This window comes from Pristiophorus japonicus, chromosome 10 (assembly GCF_044704955.1).
Source record: "Pristiophorus japonicus isolate sPriJap1 chromosome 10, sPriJap1.hap1, whole genome shotgun sequence".
NCBI classification, from domain to species: domain Eukaryota; kingdom Metazoa; phylum Chordata; class Chondrichthyes; family Pristiophoridae; genus Pristiophorus; species Pristiophorus japonicus.
Window position 1 is genome coordinate 42,073,685 of NC_091986.1, and position 18,565 is coordinate 42,092,249.

An 18,565-nucleotide genomic window follows, 5' to 3' on the forward strand; every position below is an offset into this window, starting at 1 on the left:
TGCTTTCTGTTAACTCACCAGAAGGTTTTTTGGGAGTGACCAGATATGCCAACCTAGGATAAAAATGTTTTGGCCAAACTGTGAAAAATGCTGAAAACTGGTGCAGACATAAGGGAAGGTCAAACAAACCTAATCTCGAAAAATTGTAACTAAAGCAGTTCTGCCGGCGCAGATTCCGGGGAAACTTTGAATTAAATAATTACGGCAGAAAAAACGGCGCAATTGACCCCGGAAAATTGAGCCCATTGTCGTTAGCTTTAGGTTCAGCTTGTAAAGTTAGTGAATTGCAAGTCCTTACTGTGGATTAGTTGTATTTGATGTGGCATTCTGACTGGTTGTAACTTGCACCAAGCCCCGTTCACCCATCACTCCCTGTGCTCGCTGACCTGCATTGGCTCCCGGTCCAGCAACACCTCGATTTTAAAACGCTCATCCTTATTTTCAAATCCCTCCATTGCCTCCCCCCTCCCTATCTCTGTAACCTCCTCCAGCCCCACAACCCTCCGAGGTCTCTGCGCTACTTCAATTCTGCCCTCTTACGCATCCCCAATTTTAATCACTCTACCATTGTAAGGCCTTAACCTCTGCAATTCCCTCCCTAAACCTCTCTGCCTCTCTAACTCTCCTCCTTTTAGACGCTTCTTAAAATCTACCTCTTTGACCACGCTTTAAGTCATCTGTCCTAATATCTCCTTATGTGGCTCAGTGTCAAATTTTGTTTCTGTGAAGCTCCTTGGGACATTTTACTACATTAAAGGCGCTATATAAATGCAAGTTGTTGTTGCTGTTCTGAGGAATCATCTAGCGTTTCCACCAAAATTTGCTTTCTACTTTCATTTGGGACAAGAAATTGTTATTCCGTCATTTCATCAGTTACCATACCAACCACTGGAGCCCAAAGTTACCATGTTGCTCACATGGAGCAATGTGCAAAGACCCTCGGCAACAGGCAACCAACCAAGATGGCTAAGTGAATGGTGGAAGACATTTTGAACTTCCCAACCCCGCGATCTCCACCACCAAGAAGGACAAGGGCAGCAGGCGCATGAGAGCACCATCTCCGAGTTCCCCTCCAAGTTACACACCAGCCCGACTTGGAAATATATCGGCCATTTTTTCATCGTCGCTGTGTCAAAATCCTGGAACTCCCTCCCTAACAGCATTGTGGGAGCACCTTCACAACACGGACTGCAGCGGTTCAAGAAGACAGCCCACCACCACCTGCTCAATGGGGAAACTAGGAATGGGCAATAAATGCCAGCCTTGCCAGCAACACCCACATCCCCAGAATGATTTTTTTAAACATAGGTATTAAATACATTGTCGATGAGCAAAAATAACTCACAGACAATTTTTGCAGACAGTAAGACAACTAAAAATAGTAATTCAAAAAAAATTCAATCAAGCTTTGCATACACATAAATACACATCACCTTTATTGTCAGTTTTTATGCCTTCTTCAACATTCATGACTCTTTAGGGTACGTTCTCCACACATTCTTTCTCCATTCACTTTGCATTGAGATTGAAGTATTGAAATTGCTTCCGATAGAGCCTCTCGGTCTTGGTGCGTGAACTGGTATTTACTTTGGTGAGCTCAGTTTCAACTAGGGCAGGATCCGGTTTAAAAAAACCAAAAAAGTCAAGTCCAGAGTATTAAAATACCTTTGGGGAAGGGTGATGAATTAGCCTTTCTATTTCCTTGGGTTTTAAAGTCTTGATTGGATGTGCAATAATATACAGAATTAAAAAACATTATGCTTGAAATATTACAATATCTCGGTAAAAAAATATAGTGAGAATTAGAAATGTGTCATACAGAAAATGGTCACCATTCGATTCTTGATCTGCAAAGCTGAGCAACAAACTATCAGAAATCAAGAAATATGAAAACATACTGAAAGTTCTGTTGAGCATTTCAGTTCCAAGTGCTTACTATTTTTTATTACACAGTATTATTCCAGATGTTAGAAATAATACCGAAACACTGGCTAGTGTGTTGGAAAGGGTTTGACAAAAACATTAATTGTGAGGGACCTTCGAACACAATTACCAGGAAATCAGTGCAGGTGTGACACTTAGATCTCTTATAAAGGCAGGTCGACTGAAAGTGCACGAGTCACAGCCCGTGAGTTCCATCTGCGCTGAAGGTATTTCTGGTTAAACTTAGCGAACCTGTTCTATTTAACATCTTTAGAATTTTGATAGAACTGTTGAGTCAACTCCATCCTCGTATTTGTCTGGTGTCTCTAACGCCTCCGTTTTCTTCTTAGCTCTTTCCTTCTCCTCAAACTCGGCTTCTACTTGCTTGGGGTCCACGTAAGTGTAGAAAGAGGCCATGATGGCGAATACTATGCAAACGGCCAGCAGCAGAGCGGCGAATAAGATGTACTCGGCCCACTGTGCGAGGAAGAAAAGATCATAACAATTAGCAATGGAACAAATCCGCTCACTGTCCCACGTGATGAAAAGGGCAAAAAAGAAAATGTAGACCATTTACACAGAGGACCATTGAGAATCTTTTGTACTCTAAAAGAAAGAAATACTTACATTTATATAGCGCCTTTCATGTCCATCAGGCGTTTCAAAGTGCTTTACAGCCAATGAAGTACTTTTGAAGTGTGGTCACTGTTGCGATGTGGGAAACGTGGCAGCCAACTTGTGCACAGCAAGCTCAACAAACAGCAATGTGATCATGACGAGATAATCGTTTTTTGTTTTGTTGATTGAGGGATAAATATTGGCCAGGACACCAGGGATAACCTCCCTGCTCTTCTTCGAAATAGTGCCATGGGATCTTTTACGCCATCTGAGAGAGCCGACAGGGCCTCAGTTTAATGTCTCATCCAAAAGACAGCACCTCTGATAGTACAGCACTCCCTCAGCACTGCACTGAGTGTCATCCTAGATTTTTGTGCTCAAATTCCTGGAGTGGGACTTGAACCCACAATCTTCTGACTCACTGAGCCACAGCTGACAGCTAAGGGGTCCATTCACATTACACTGCATCTATAACCCGGAGTCATGACTCAACTCCCACTGCATATTGGAATCAGTTAACACTCAAATCACACCACACAAATTTATTATCAGTGTGACACCAAAACCACTTTGCTCTGACACCTCGAATGCCTGGAATTTCATATTTTTTTCTTCCATTTTGTATACCACTTTCACTGTTTTATGCCTTGCTCAACACATAGCTGAATCTGGAGTCATATTTCTCATTCCAAGTTTATTTCCAATTCAGAAGAACTAGAGCTGGAATAGGTCATTTGGCCCCTTGAGCCTGTTCAATAAGGTCATGGCCAATCTTCGACCTCAACTCTATTTTCCCGCCCAATCCCCATATCCCTTGATTCTCTTGGGGGGGGGGGGCAATTGGGGTCGTTTGTGCCTGCTTTTACCAGCGTAAGAATTTCACGGGCATTCGCCGGACAGAAGTTGAGCAAATACCCTAATTCTCTGCCCGCAGAGGCCCTTTTCCTTTTTCCCGGGGATGCGTGCGATCTGACAAGAGAATTTTTGACAGATTGCAATTTCCGGGTTTTGATGCATGCTCGTACACACCCATAGGGGCCGCAATTTCAGAGTCTTCGTACATTTCAATCAATAAAAAGTTAATAGTATGGTAACTAGTACTTCTTTTTACTTCAGCTGAGGCCAGGAGTTTATTTTTAGGTGTAGATTGGCCCTATCCTCTCTGGAGTTTAGAAGAATGAGAGGTGATCTCATTGAACCATTCAAGATTCTGAAGGGGATTGATAGGGTAGATGCTGAGAGGCTATTTCCCCCTGGCTGGAGAGTCTAGTACTAGGGGGTCACAGCCTCAGGATAAAGGGCCAGCCATTTAAGACTGAGATGAGGAGGAATTTCTTCACTCAGACGGTTGTGAATCTTTGGAATTCTTTACCCCAGAGGGCTGTGGATTCTCAGTCATTGAGTGTATTCAAGGCTGAGATCGAGAGATTTTTGGACTCGAGGGGAATTAAAGGATATAGGGATCGGGGAGAAAAGTGGAGTTGAGGTCGAGGATTAGCCATGATCTTACTGAATGGTGGAGCAGCCTCGAAGGGCTGTATGGCCTACTCCTGCTCCTCTTTCTTATGTTCTTATGTATAAATCTATATTGACAGCATATAATAGAGCTAGACTAGAGAGGAAGCTAGATAAACACAAGGATATGCTGATAAAGTGAGATGACGTAAGGTGGGAGGTGGCTCATGTAGGCATGGCCCTGCTGTACATTCTACGGACCTTGCGATAAGGTGCATTTTCTGCCTTCAAACAATATACAGAAAATGTATACTAACATCCTTCTGTCAGAGGTGATGTCTTTCAGATGAGCCGTTAAACCAAGGTTCTGTCTGCTTTCTCAGGTGGACTATTTCAAAGAAGAGCAAGGGTGTTATCCCCGGTGTCCTGACCAATAATTATCCTTTATCAACATCATTAAAACACATTACCTGGTCATTATTACATTACTGTTTGTGGGAGTTTGCTGTGCGCAAATTGGCTGCTACGTTTCCTACATTACAACAGTGACTCCGCTTCAACAAAGTACTTGATTGGCTGTAAAGCACTTTGGGACATCCTGAGGTTGTGAAAGATGCTATATCAATGCAACTCTTTGTTAAACGTCTCCCTACTTTGTTTTTTAAATAGGCGCTTTCCTTTAGCATTTTGCCCCCCACTCTATTTCTTGCCTTCTCAAGGGGCAAGTGCAGCATTGTTAGATGCAGCGTAGAGCTCCCTCTACACCACCCCGCCAATGTCCCTAAGCTCCAACCCTCAGGAAACCGCACCAACTACACCAGCGCAACATTTTTACATGTCAATCGAGTGACACTATTGCCCACAGCAGACATCCTGTGCTTTCTGAGTAAGATTTCCAATGTATACCAATTTTCTTAGGCTGCAGGCCTATGCTCAGTTGGAAGTAATTTTATAAGGTTTCATATTCTAGGGGAGATTGAGGGATATTGTAGTTGCTTTTGTTCAATGCTACTTTACAGAGCCAGTATCATTTTAATTCTCGCCGATTTCTACCTCCGTAACATCGCCCGTCTCCGCCCTTGCCTCAGCTCATCCACTGCTGAAGCCCTCATTCATTCATGCCTTTGCTACCTCTAGAGTTGACTATTCCAAAGCACTCCTGGCCGGCCTCCCACGTTCCACCCTACATAAACTAGAGGTCACCCAAAACTCGGTTGCCCATGTCCTAACTCGCACCAAGTCCCACTTATCCTTCACCCCTGTGCTCGCTGACCTACATAGGATCCCAGTTAAGCAACGCCTCAGTTTCAAAATTTTCATCCTTATTTTCAAATCCCTCCATGGCCTAAACCACCCCCCCCTGTATCTCTAATGTCCTCCAGCCTCACAACCCCCGGCGATATCTGCACTCCTCCAATTCTGCCCCCTTGAGCATCCATGATTATAAATCGCTCAACCATTGGTGGCTGTGTCTTCTGTTGCCTAAGCTCTGGAATTCCCTGCCAAACTACTCTGCTTCTCTACCTCTCTGTCCTCCTTTAAGACGCTCCTTAAGACCTACCTCTTTGACCAAGTTTTTGTTCATCTGCCCTAATTCCTCCTTATGTGGCTCGGTGTCAAATATTTTGTTTTATACCACTCCTGTGAAGCGCCTTGGAACATTTTACTACGTTAAAAGCGCTATATAAATGCAAGTTGTTGTTGTTACTCGCTCAGAAACCTGGCGGGCGGGCAGTTAAAACTGCCCTGGCGCTCGCCTGTCCGAAAGCCGCCATGATCGCAACATCTGCGATTTTAACCTGCTCTCCTGAGCAGGTAGCAGGACACGCGCCTGGAGCTGACAGGGTCCTTCTTTACATATCCATGTTGCAGCACGATGACATCATTGAGACCCGACTGTAATTTTAACTCAGACCTGAGCGGGGAATCCACCTGGAGTTAAAATTGTGGCCTTAAGAATGTTACTCTGTGGTCCAGCACTTCCACACAGCAATGCTCTGTGGATTGATTTAATTCCCAATATTCACATACCTGTTCGTCAATAGTTGAAGCTTCTGCTACTATTAGGACAATAATGTTACCAAATGCATTGGTCAACAGCCAACCAGCCTGGAGTACGGACTTCATGTTTGGAGGCGCCTAGAGAATATTAACAAGAAATCAATAAAAACAACTCTTCTGGGCAGTGCCAAGAGGCACAGAATACAAAAAATCTTTCTGTAAATGTTAATATGGGAATAAAAATCCAAGAGGATATAGAGAGGAAAATTACTTTTTTACAATAATATAATGAACAAAGCACAGTATTGTCACAACATTTACATAGGATATACGGCACAAAAACAGGTCATTCGGCCCAACCAATCCATGACGGCGTTCATGCTCCACTCGAGCCTCCTCCCGTCTTTCCTCATCTAAATCTATCAGCATAACCCTCTATTCCCTTCTCCCTCATATGCTTATCTAGCCTCCCCTTAAATACATCTGTACTATTCGCTTCAACCACCCCTATGGTAGCAAGTTCCACATTCTCACCACTCTTTGGGTAAAGAAGCTTCTTCTGAATTCCCTATTGGATTTTTTGGTGACTATTTTATATTAATGACCTCTAGTTTTGCTCTTCCCCACAAGTGGAAATATTCTCTCTGTATCCACTCTATCAAAACCTTTCATAATTTTGAAGATCTTTATTAGGTCACCCCTCAGCCTTCTTTTGTCAAGAATAAAGAGACCAAGCCTGTTCATCCTTTTCTCATATGTATACCCTCGCATTTCTGGTATCATCCTTGTAAATCTTTTCTGCACCTTCTCCATTGCCTCTATATCATTTTTATAATATGGTGACCAGAACGGTACGCAGTACTCTAAGTGTGGTCTAAGCAAGGTTCGATACAGATTTAGCATAACTTCCCTACTTTTCAACTCTATACCTCTAGAAATAAACCCTAGTGCTTGGTTTGCTTTTTTTATGGCTTTGCTAACCTGTGTCGCAAATTTTAATGATTTGTGTATTTGTACTCTGAATCCCTTTTTCCTCTACCCCACCTGGACTTGCATCCTCCAAGTAATACGTGACCTCCTTATTCTTCCTACCAAAATATAATACCAAAATGTAAAACACAGTATTGTCACAGTATTTCATGTAGAATCACATAGAATGTTTTACCTAGGATTTTATAGACAGTAACAGGCCATTCAACCCAACTGGTCCAAGCCGGTGTTTATGCTCCACACGAGCCTCCTCCCATCCCTCTTCTAAACCTATCAGCATATCCTTCTATTCCTTTCTCCCTCGTGTAGTATGTAGGGTGATGAAGAGGAGTGGAAGGAGGCTTGTGTGGACCATAAACAACGGCAAAGACCTGTTGAGCTGAGTGGCCTGATTCTGTGCTGGAAATTCTATGCAATTCACATTACATCTGACACTTTTCTGTCCAACCCACTAACCTATCTTCATCCTCCTAAAATATAACAGCTGCTTCTTAAAAAATGATAAATACTATTGGTTTAATAACATGATTGAAGGTTAGAAATACCCCGTGGAAATATTATGGATCCTATCCTGGATAATTGATGTGTGGCACCTATCCGGTCAGGATCCAGTACTGTATGGCACAATATTAGGTATCAACCTGGGAAACATTTTGAATGGTTAGCTCTGACAGAATATGGGTCTCTTGGAAGGATCAATCTTTAATGGCCCAAATATTTCCTCGCCTTGCCTTCCTGATGGTGACAGTCTGCGGACATTGAACGGTAGATATACTGGAAATTCACAACGCTACAAATATTTTGCCATTAAAAATTTGTTACCCACCTGTGAGTAGGAGAACTCGAGACCGGTGACGGAGAAAACAACTTCACCACTGGTGATGAGAAGGTATTGGGGAATCTGCCATGCCATGTGATAAGTGTTTGGTTTAATGTCTTCAACGTATTGTAATTTTAAATTATTGTTGGAACACTGAACAGATAAAATAGAAAACAGTGTCACAAAGATGGAAATAATATCACACAGCTTGAAAGTCACTCCATCTGTATTAACCGTACCCCACCAAGAAAGGCTGGATACAGTAAATATGCATCTTAGGAACACAGGAAGAGGAGGAGGCCATTCAGCCCCTCAAGCTTGAACCGTCATTCAATTAGATCACAGCGATCTGTATCTTAACTCCATCTACCTGCCTTGGTTCTGTATCTCTTAATACCTTTGCCCAGCAAAAATCTATCAGTCTCGGCTTTGAAATTTTCAATTGACCCCCAGATTTTTGAAGGAGAGAGTTCCAGATTTCCACTGACCTTTGTGTGAAGAAGTGCTTCCTGATACCACCCCTGAACGGCCTGGCTCTAATTTTAAGGTTCTGCCCCCTTGCTCTAGACTCTCCCACCAGAGGAAATAGTTTCTCTCCATCTACCCTACCAACTCCTTTAATCATCTTAAACATCTCAATTAGATCACCTCTTAATCTTCTGTACTCGTGGGAACACAAGCCTAGTCTATACAAATTTAACCCTTTTAGCCCAGTATCCTCAGGATAGATAATGGTGGATTCTCGAAGTTAATGCTTCTTTTTAATTTTTTTTTGTCAAATTTTGCAGTGGTTCAAGGCTCATAGCATTGTGATGCATTGTTTTCTCATAAACCATTAAAGTTAGGCATTTATTTTTTTCTGTTGGTTGGAATATGAAGCCACTCTGAGCTTGCTGTGTATCCCAGCAAAAATGGACACCACATTGAAAAAACACCAAGGTGCCATTAAACTTAGTCCTGGCCAAAATTTATCCCTCGACCAACATCACTAATACGATTATCCGATCATGCATCTCATTGCTGTTTGTGGGAGCTTGCTGTGCGCAAATTGGCTGCCACGTTCTCCTACATTAAAACAGTGACTACACTCTCAAAAGTACTTTATTGGCTGTAAAGCACTTTGGGACATCCTGAGGTCATAAAAGGTGCTGTAGAAATGCGAGTTCTTTCCTTTAAAGAATTTGAATTGTTATTACTCATTTCAAAAATCAAAAAGTGATTGTTTTCTCTCCCTCTCGGTTTGGGGCGATGAGTTTACCGGTTCCCAGGCGTCTGTCAATGTCATTCTAAAAAAACAAGCAATAATCTCAGCGGGTAATACTTCGCCGCCATTCGGTACCTTCCTTGACACTCAAGCTAAGGCCAGGAACTCAATAGCCTTGCTCTCTGTGTTATATAGGAACATAGGAACAGGAGCAGGTTATTCAGCCTCTCGAGCCTGTTCCACCATTCAATGAGATCATGGCTGATCTGTGACCTAACTCCATGTACTCCCTTTGGCCCACATCCCGTAATACCTTTGGTTGACAAAAATCTATCAATCTCAGATTTAAAATGATCGATTGATCTAGCATCAAATGCTGTTTGCGGAAGAGAATTCCAAATTTCTACCACCCTTTGTGTGTAGAAGTGTTTCCTAATTTCACTCCTGAAAGGTCTGGCTCTAATTTTCAGACTATGGCCCTAGTCCTAGAATCTCCAACCTGCAGAAATAGTTTCTCTCCACCCTATTTGATCCCCCTAATATCTTGAAACATTCGATCAGATCACCCTTAACCATCTAAATTCTGGGGAATACAACCCTAAATTGTGTAATCTCTCCTCGTAATTTAACCCGTGAAGTCCGGGTATCATTCTGGTAAACCTACGTTGCATTCCCTCCAATGCCTTCCTCAGGTGTGGTGCCCAGAACTGCTCACAGTACTCCAGGTCTGGTCTAACCAGGGCTTTGTACAGCATAACTTCTACCCCTTTGTACTCTAAAGGCTAGCATTCCATTAGGCTTTTTGATTATTTTCTGTCCCTGTTCATGACAGTTTAATGATAATGTATTGAAGCAGTAACATGTTGCATGGCCAGTTCACCTGTAGATATGAGTAAAAATGCTTTAAAAAAGTCATAATAGCAGCTTTGTATTCAAAACTATCACTTTGCCAGGAAACTATTTATAATACAACCAAATATTTTGCTATTGAAAACAACAGCAACTTGCATTTATATAGTGCCTTAAACATAGTAAAATATCCTAAGGCGCTTCACAGGAGTGCTGTCAGACAAAATTTGACATTGAGCCACACAAAGGAAGAATTGCATTTATATAGCACCTTTCACGACCACTGGATATCTCAAAGCACTTTACAATCAATGAAACACTTTTGGAGTGCAGTCACTGTTGTAATGTGGGAAATGCAGCGGACAATTTGCACACAGCAAGCTCCCACAAACAGCAATGTGATAATGACCAGATAAACTGTTTTTGTTAAGTTGATTGACGGATAGAATGGCCAGGACACCAGGGAGAACTCCCCTGCTCTTTTTCGAAATAGTGCCATGGGATGTTTTATGTTTACTTGAGAGAGCAGACAGAGCCTCGGTTTAATGTCTCATCCGAAAGACGCCACCTCTGACAGTGCAGCACTCCCTCAGCACTGCACTGGAGGGTCAGCCTAGATTGCTTTGTGCTCAAGTTCCTGGAGTGGGACTTGAACCCACAACAACAGACCCAGAGGCGAGTGTGAGCCACAGTAGACACAGAGATATTAGGACAGGTGACCAAAAGCTTGGTCAATGAGGTAGGTTTTAAGGAGCGTCTTTCAAAGGAGGAGAGGCGGAATGGTTTAGGGAGGAAATTCCAGAGCTGACGGCCGGGGCAACTGAAGACCCAGCCGCCAATTGTGGAGCGATGGAAATCAGGGATGCGCTCAAAGCCAGAATTGGAGGAGCACAGGGATCGTGATGGGTTGTAGGTCTGGAGGAGGTTAGAGATAGAGCGAATGGTTTAAGCTGAGAGCAACAGTTTTAAGAATAAAATTCACACGAAAGGGACGCAGCAGGACACTCATGCACGACGAACCGTTTCATTAATGATGATCGTGACAGAGCTTCCGTAACCAAATTCGGTTGACATTTGTGAACAGCTCATTCCAGTTGTGTAATATGTGATCTCTTTCCTAAGCCAAAAAGATAACAAAATTAGAAACTCAAACTTGAACGTTTCACAGTCAACAACAATTGGTCGAATTAACCACTTCTGTGCTCCTATTCTCACTCCTGCCTTTCCCTCTTTGGCTTCCTCTTTTAAAAAGTCATTCTGGGGATGTGGGCATTGCTGGCAAGGCTGGCATTTAATGCCCATCCATAATTGCCCTTGAAACAACTGAGTGGCTTCCTTGGCCATTTCAGAGGGCAGTTAAGAGTCAACCAGTTGCTGTGGGTCTGGAGTCACATATAGGCCAGACCGGGTAAAGACGGCTGATTTCCTTCCCTAAAGGATATTAGTGAACCAGATGGGTTTTTACGACAATCCTGGAATTCACCATTACTGACTCTAGCTTTTTATTACAGATTTAGTGAATTAAGTGAATCCCCCAGCTGCCATGGTGGGATTGGAACTCACGTCTCTGGATCATTAGACCAGTAACATAATCACTATGCTACTGTACCTGTGTTACTGAAACCAAATTGAATGCAAACTTCAGGAACAATGGGATAAATTCAACTATCCTGTGCTCCCTGTGGGAAGCAGATCTTGAAGGAAGTGTGGTTGAAGATCATCATAGGCAGTCCCTCGGAATTGAGGAAGCCTGCTTCCGCTCTTAAAATGAGTCCTTAGGTTGCTGAACAGTCCAATACAAAAACCACAGTCCCTGTCACATGTGGGACAGATAGTCATTGAGGGTAAGGAAGGTGCTTGATTTCTGCATGCTCTTGGCAATGAGACTCGAGGTGCTCAGTGCTCTCCCGAATGCACTTCCTCCACTTAGGGCGGTCTTTTGTCAGGGATTCCCAGGTGTCAGTGGGGATGTTGCACTTTACCAGGGAAGCTTTGAGGGTGTCCTTGTAACGTTTCCTCTGCCCACCTTTGGCTCGTTTGTCGTGAAGGAGTTCCGAGTAGAGCGCTTGCTTTGGGAGTCGCGTGTCTGGCATGCGAACTATGTGGCCTGCCCAGCAGAGCTGATCAAGTGTGGTCAGTGCTTCAATGCTGGGGATGTTGGCCTGGTCGAGGACACTAATGTTGGTGCGTCTGTCCTCCCAGGGGATTTGTAGGATCTTACAGAGACATCGTTGGTGGTATATCTCCAGTGACTTGAGGTGTCTACTGTACATGGTCCATGTCTCCGGGGCATACAGGACGGCGGATATTACTACAGCCCTGTAGACCATGAGTTTGGTGGCAGATTTGAGGGCCTGGTCTTCGAACACTCTTTTCCTCAGGCGGCTGAAGGCTACACTGGCGCACTGAAGGCAGTGTTGAATCTCGTCGTCAATGTCTGCTCTTGTTGATAAGAGGCTCCCGAGGTATGGTTGAAGATACAGTTACAACCTCGTCATCTCAATTCTGCAACCAGCACTCTCTTCAAACCACTGGGAGAACAAGATTGCTGAATTTGCCTCGGTATCTTAATTTACTACTGAACACTGTATGATCCTCTGATCTAAACACTGAATTTGGCAAGGTCAAATCTTAGCAAGAGGATGCCATTCAGACCCTCAAGCCTGTTCCACCATTCAATTAGATCATGGCTGGTCTGGTTCTTAACTCTATCTAACCACTATGCTACTATACCTGCATTACTGAAACCAAATTGAATGCAAACTTCAGGAACAATGGGATAAATTTAGCGAACCTGTGCTTCCTGTGGGAAGCAGATCTTGAAGGAAGTGTGGTTGAAGATACAGTTACAACATCATCTCAATTCTGCAACCAGTACTCTCTTCAAACCTTGGTTCCGTATCTCTTCGAACCCTTGTCCAACAAAAATGTATTAATTTCGGTTTTGACATTTTCGAATGACCCCCAGCCTCAACAGCTTTTTATGGGCGTGAGTCGCAGATTTCCACTACCCTCTGTGTGAAGAAATGCTTCCTGACATCACTCCTGAATGGCCTGGCTCGAATTTCAAGGTTATGTCCCCTTGTTCTGGACTCCCCCACCAGAGGAAATAATTTTGCTCTATCTACACTATCAAATCCTTTAATCATTTTACAACTCAATTAGATCACCCCTTAATCTTCTATGCTCAAGGGAATTCAAGCCTAGTCTATGCAACCTGACCTCATAACCCCTGTATAATTCTGGTGAATCTGCGCTACACCCCTTTCAAGGTCAATATATTCTTGCTGAGGTGCGGTGCCCAGAATTGAATGCAGTTACTCCAGATGCAATCTAAACAGGCTTTTATACAATTATAGCATAACTTTCACCCCTTTGTATTCTAACCCCCCCTTCGAAAGAAAGGCTAACATTCCATTACCCTTTTAAATTATTTTTTGGACTTGTTCACTAGCTTTTAGTGATTTCTGCCCATCGACCGCTAAATCTCTCTGCTGTACCACAGTTCCCAGCTTCTTACCATTTTGAAAATACTCTGGTCAATGTTCCTCAGGTTCAAAAGTGGATGATCTCACATTTCCCTACAGAGGTTATGGGTGAGTGGGATTTGGTGCAAGTTAGGACATGGGCAGCAGAGTTCTGGATGACCTCCAGCAGCAGGGTTTCAGCAACAACTGAGCTGAGGCAAGGGCGGAGACGGGTAACATTCTGGCGGTGGAAATAGCCGGTCTTAGTTAAGCTGCGGATATGTGGTCGGAAGCTTATTAAAGGGTCAAATACGACACCAAGGTTGCAAACCTGGTTCAGCCTCAGGCGGTTGCCAGGGAGAGGGATAGAGTCGGTGGCTCAGGAAGGCAGTTTGTGGCGTTTCACTTGCGCAGCAGAAGATTTATTATTATTACCGAAGGAATCACTTACTTTCCTTTATTAAAGAATGTATAGTTTGTTGCAGTTAGTCTGGTCAAACTTCCAAAATCAACACCATCCATTGTGATGTTCATAACGTTTGACAACGCCGTCGCAAATCTGGAAAGAAGCCACATTTAATTGCTTTCAAAAATATTAAAGATGCAGAAATAAAAGAATATTATACAATCAGGATAAATATGCTGAATTCAGATTAGCAAAAAATAGACACGAGAGTCATAATATACAACAACTGTTGTGCATCTGTAAAGCATGCACTTCCATGTTCCGCCACCAGGAAGCGCATCCCCTGAAGTCCCAAGGGATCCCAGCATCCCTTGGGAGAACTGTATATAAGCCGGCCCCTAAGGCCTGTTCCTCACTCTGGAGTGTCTTATTAAAGACAGGTCACTGTTACTTTAACCTCCCTGTGTGCAGTCTCATCTGTGTTAGGAACACAACAACTGGCGATGAGAATACGAATCCAACGCAAAGATGCAGAAAACTGTGGGCATCCTGGAGAAGTTCTCAGAGGGTGAGCACTGGGAAGCCTATGTCGAACGGCTAAACCAGTACTTTGTAGCCAACGAGCTGAATGGAGAAGTGCTGCAAAAAGGAGAGCGGTCCTCCTCACGGTCTGCGGGGCACTGACCTACAGCCTCATGAAGAATCTTCTGGCTCCGGTGAAACCCACGGATAAGTTGTATGAGAAGCTGTGTTCACTGGTTCAGGAGCATCTTAACCCGAGGGAGAGCGTGCTGATGGTGAGGTATCGGTTCTACACGTGGCAGCGATCTGAAGGTTAGGAAGTGGCGAGCTACGTCGCCGAGCTAAGGCGACTTGCAGGACAATGTGAGTTTTATGGCTACCTGGAGCAGATGCTCAGAGACTTTTTTGTACTGGGCATTGGCCACGAGACCATCCTATGAAAACTTTTGACTGTAGAGACACCGACCCTCAGTAAGGCCATTGCGACAGCACAGGCGTTTATGTCCACCAGTGATAACATCAAACAAATTTCTCAGCACACAAGTGCTAACAATGTTCATAAATTAACTGGAACTGTGTTTGCGAGGAGAAATGTACAGGGCAGAAACCACGAGTCTGCAACTGCCAGCAGGCCTCAGGTGACCCAGATGACTCAGAGTCTGCAACAAAGGATGAATGCAAGGCAATTCACATGTTGTTGGCGTTGTGGAGGCTTCCATTCAGCCTATTCATGCCGCTTCAAAGGGTATGTTTGCAAGAGCTGTGGAACAATGGGGCACCTCCAACAAGTTTACAGACGAGATGCAATCTCTGCAAAACCTGCTAACCACCAAGTGGCAGAGGAAGATCGGTCCATGGTGGATCAAAGCAATTTCGAGCCTGAGAGAGAGGAGGCAGATGCTGAAGTACACGGGGTGCACACATTTTCAACGAAATGTCCACCTATAATGTTAAATGTAAAATTGAATGGCTTACCCGTAGCCATGGAACTGGACACTGATGCTAGCCAATCCATCATGAGTAAAAAGATGTTTGAGAGACTGTTGTGCAACAAGGCACTCAGACCAGCCCTGAGTCCCATCCACACGAAACTGAGAACGTACACCAAAGAGCTCATCACTGTCCTGGGCAGCGCCATGGTCAAGGTCACCTACGAGGGCACGGTGCAGGAACTGCCACTCTGGATTGTCCCGGGCGATGGCCCCACACTGCTTGGAAGGAGCTGGCTGGGCAAAATCCGCTGGAACTTGGATGACATCTGAGCGCTATCACATGTCGATGAGGCCTCATGTACCCAGGTTCTTAACAAATTTCCTTCCCTTTTTGAGCCAGGCATTGGAAACTTTTCCTGGGCGAAGGTGCGGATCCACTTGCTCCCAGAGGCATGACGCATCCACCACAAGGCGCGAGCGGTACCTCACATGATGAGTGAGAGAGTGGAAATCGAGCTGGACAGGCTGCAACGCGAGGGTATCATCTCCCCAGTGGAATTCAGCGAGTGGGCCAGCCCGATTGTTCCAGTACTCAAAAGTGATGGCACAGTCAGGATTTGCGACGATTATAAAGTCACTATTAATCGTTTCTCGCTACAGGACCAATACCTGCTACCTAAGGCAGACGACCTATTTGTAACGCTGGCAGGAGGCAAGACGTTCACCAAGCTCAACTTGACTTCGGCCTACATGACGCAGGAGCTGGAGGAGTCTTCGAAGGGCCTCACCTGCATCAACACGCACAAGGGACTATTCATCTACAACAGGTGCCCGTTTGGAATTCGGTCGGCTGCAGCGATCTTCCAGAGAAACACGGAGAGCCTACTCAAGTCGGTACCACGCACAGTGGTTTTTCAGGACAACAAATTGGTCACGGGTCGGGACACCGTCGAGCACCTACAAAACCTGGAGGAGGTCCTCCAGCGACTGGATCGCGTAGGGCTGCGGCTGAAGAGGTCGAAATGCGTCATCATGGCAACAGAAGTGGAGTTTTTGGGGAGAAAGATCGCGGCGGACGGCATTCGGCCCACAGATGCCAAGACAGAGGCTATCAGGAACCCGCCCAGGCCACAGAACGTCACGGAGCTGCGGTCGTTCCTGGGACTCCTCAACTATTTTGGTAACTTCCTACCGGGGTTAAGCACCCTCTTAGAGCCCCTATATGTGTTATTGCATAAAAGTGAGAACTGGGTATGGGGAAAAAAACCAAGTAATTGCTTTTGAGAAAGCCAGAAACATTTTATGCTCCAACAAGCTGCTTGCATTGTATAACCCGTGTAAAAGACTTGTGCTAGCATGTGATGCGTCGTCGTACGGAGTCTGGTGTGTATTACAACAAGCTAACATTGCGGGGAAGTTGCAACCTGTCACCTATGCCTCCAGGAGCTTGTCTAAGGCCAAGAGGGCCTACAGCATGATTGAGAAAGAGGCATTAGCATGATTGAGAAAGAGGCATGTGTGTTCGGGGTAAAGAAAATGCATCAGTACCTGTTTGGCCTCAAATTTGAGCTGGAAACCGATCACAAGCCCCTCATATCCCTGTTCGCTGAAAACAAGGGGAGAAATACTAATGCCTCAGCCCTCATACAAAGGTGGGCACGCACGCTATCAGTGTATAACTATAGCATCCGCCACAGGCCAGGCACCAAGAACTGTGCGGATGCTCTCAGTCGGCTACCATTGCCCATCACAAGGGTGGAAATGGCGCAGCCTGCAAACTTGTTGATGGTGGCGCAGCCCGCAGACTTGTTGATGGTCATGGAAGCATTTGAAAATGATAAATCACCTGTCACGGCCCGCCAGATTAGGACTTGGACCAGCCAAGATCCTCTGCTGTCCCTCGTCAAAAACTGTGTACTGCATGGGAGCTGGGCCAGCATCCCCGTTGAAATGCAAGAGCCAATCAAGCCGTTCCAGCAGCGAAAGGACGAGCTGTCCATTCAGGCAGACTGCCTGTTGTGGGGTAACCGCGCAGTGCTACCCAAAAAGGGCAGGGAGACGTTCATCTCGGATCTCCACAGCACACACCCGGGTATAGTACTGATGAAAACGAAAGCCAGATCCCACGTGATACGTCCTTCTACACAGTATAACTGCACATGAGGCCCATGCTTGAGAGAAGGTCAGTCTGTGACCTGTCCTTTATTCCTTAGCACTCAAGTGATGAAGGTGGGTGGAGCTTCCCCTTTTATACCTGAAGGTCCAGGTTAGGAGTGTCTCCCACCTAGTGGTCAGTGTTCTCACGGTGTACAACTTAGGTCAGTTTATACATGGGTTACAATGCTGGTTGAATATATGACATCACCTCCCCCCCCCAAAGTCTTATTGGGATCACAGGTTGAGTCTCTCTGGTGGTTTATGTTCCCTTGTAGAGCGCCTGAGTTGGGGCTCCGGTTGTTGGGCGCTGGCCTGAGCGTCTGCTGTTTGCAGTGCCTCAGGCCTGTCCGGACTGCCCACAGTGACTGGGCTCTCCTCCCTTTGGTTCCGGTGTTCGGTCACCTGTGGTGGAGTGAACTCTATATTGTGTTCTTCCTCTGCTTCTTCTATGGGGTTGCTGAACCTCTTTTTTGTTTGATCCACATGTTTGTGGCAGATTTGTCCATTGGTAAGTTTAACTACCAGAATCCTATTTCCCTCTTTGGCAACCACAGTGCCTGCGAGCCATTTGGGCTCTGCAGCGTAGTTGAGGACAAAAACAGGGTCATTTACATCAATACATCGCGCCCTCGCATTCCTGTCATGGTAGTGATATTGTGACTGGTGCCTGTTCTCGACAATTTCTTTCATGGTGGGGTGTATAAGGGATAATCGGGTTTTGAGCGTCCTTTTCATTAGTAGCTCTGCGGGTGGAACCCCTGTGAGCGAGTGTGGTCGGGATCTATAGGCCAACAAGAAGCGTGATTAGCGGGTTTGTAGGGAACCCCCTTGGAATCTGAGCATCCCCTGTTTGATTATTTGCACTGCTCGTTCTGCCTGGCTGTTTGAGGCCGGTTTGAACGGTGCCGTTCTAAGATGGTTAATTCCATTGCCTGCCATGAAGTCCTGGCATTGACATGCTGCAACACACACCCGACGCATCGCACGTTAACACAAGTTTCTTACATGGGTCATATAGCGTTAACAGATTGTTGGAACATAACAAATTGCGTGCTCTATTAAAAGCCCTTTCCTGGCTGTCCCCCCAGACCCATTCGCGATCTTTGCGTAGGAGCATGTGTAGCGGCTCTAGCAGCGTGCTCAATTTGGGAAGAAAGTTACCAAAATAGTTCAGGAGCCCCAGTAACGAACGCAGCTCCGTCGTGTTATGGGGTCTGGGTG

At 45.0% G+C, this 18,565-nt stretch overlaps 1 protein-coding gene across 1 annotated transcript in view; it reads right to left on the reverse strand.

Moving 5' to 3' along the window:
• Positions 1-1,801: 1,801 nt before the first annotated feature.
• LOC139274586 (solute carrier family 15 member 1-like) overlaps positions 1,802-18,565 on the reverse strand; it is a 74,239-nt gene continuing 57,475 nt past the window's right edge. The window contains exons 21-25 of the mRNA XM_070891267.1: positions 13,779-13,886; positions 10,881-10,977; positions 7,814-7,960; positions 6,028-6,135; positions 1,802-2,400 (exon numbers count right to left, since the gene is read on the reverse strand). Coding sequence (XP_070747368.1) covers positions 2,194-2,400; positions 6,028-6,135; positions 7,814-7,960; positions 10,881-10,977; positions 13,779-13,886 — 667 coding nt within the window. The 3' untranslated portion in view covers positions 1,802-2,193. The remainder of the gene's footprint in view (positions 2,401-6,027; positions 6,136-7,813; positions 7,961-10,880; positions 10,978-13,778; positions 13,887-18,565) is intronic.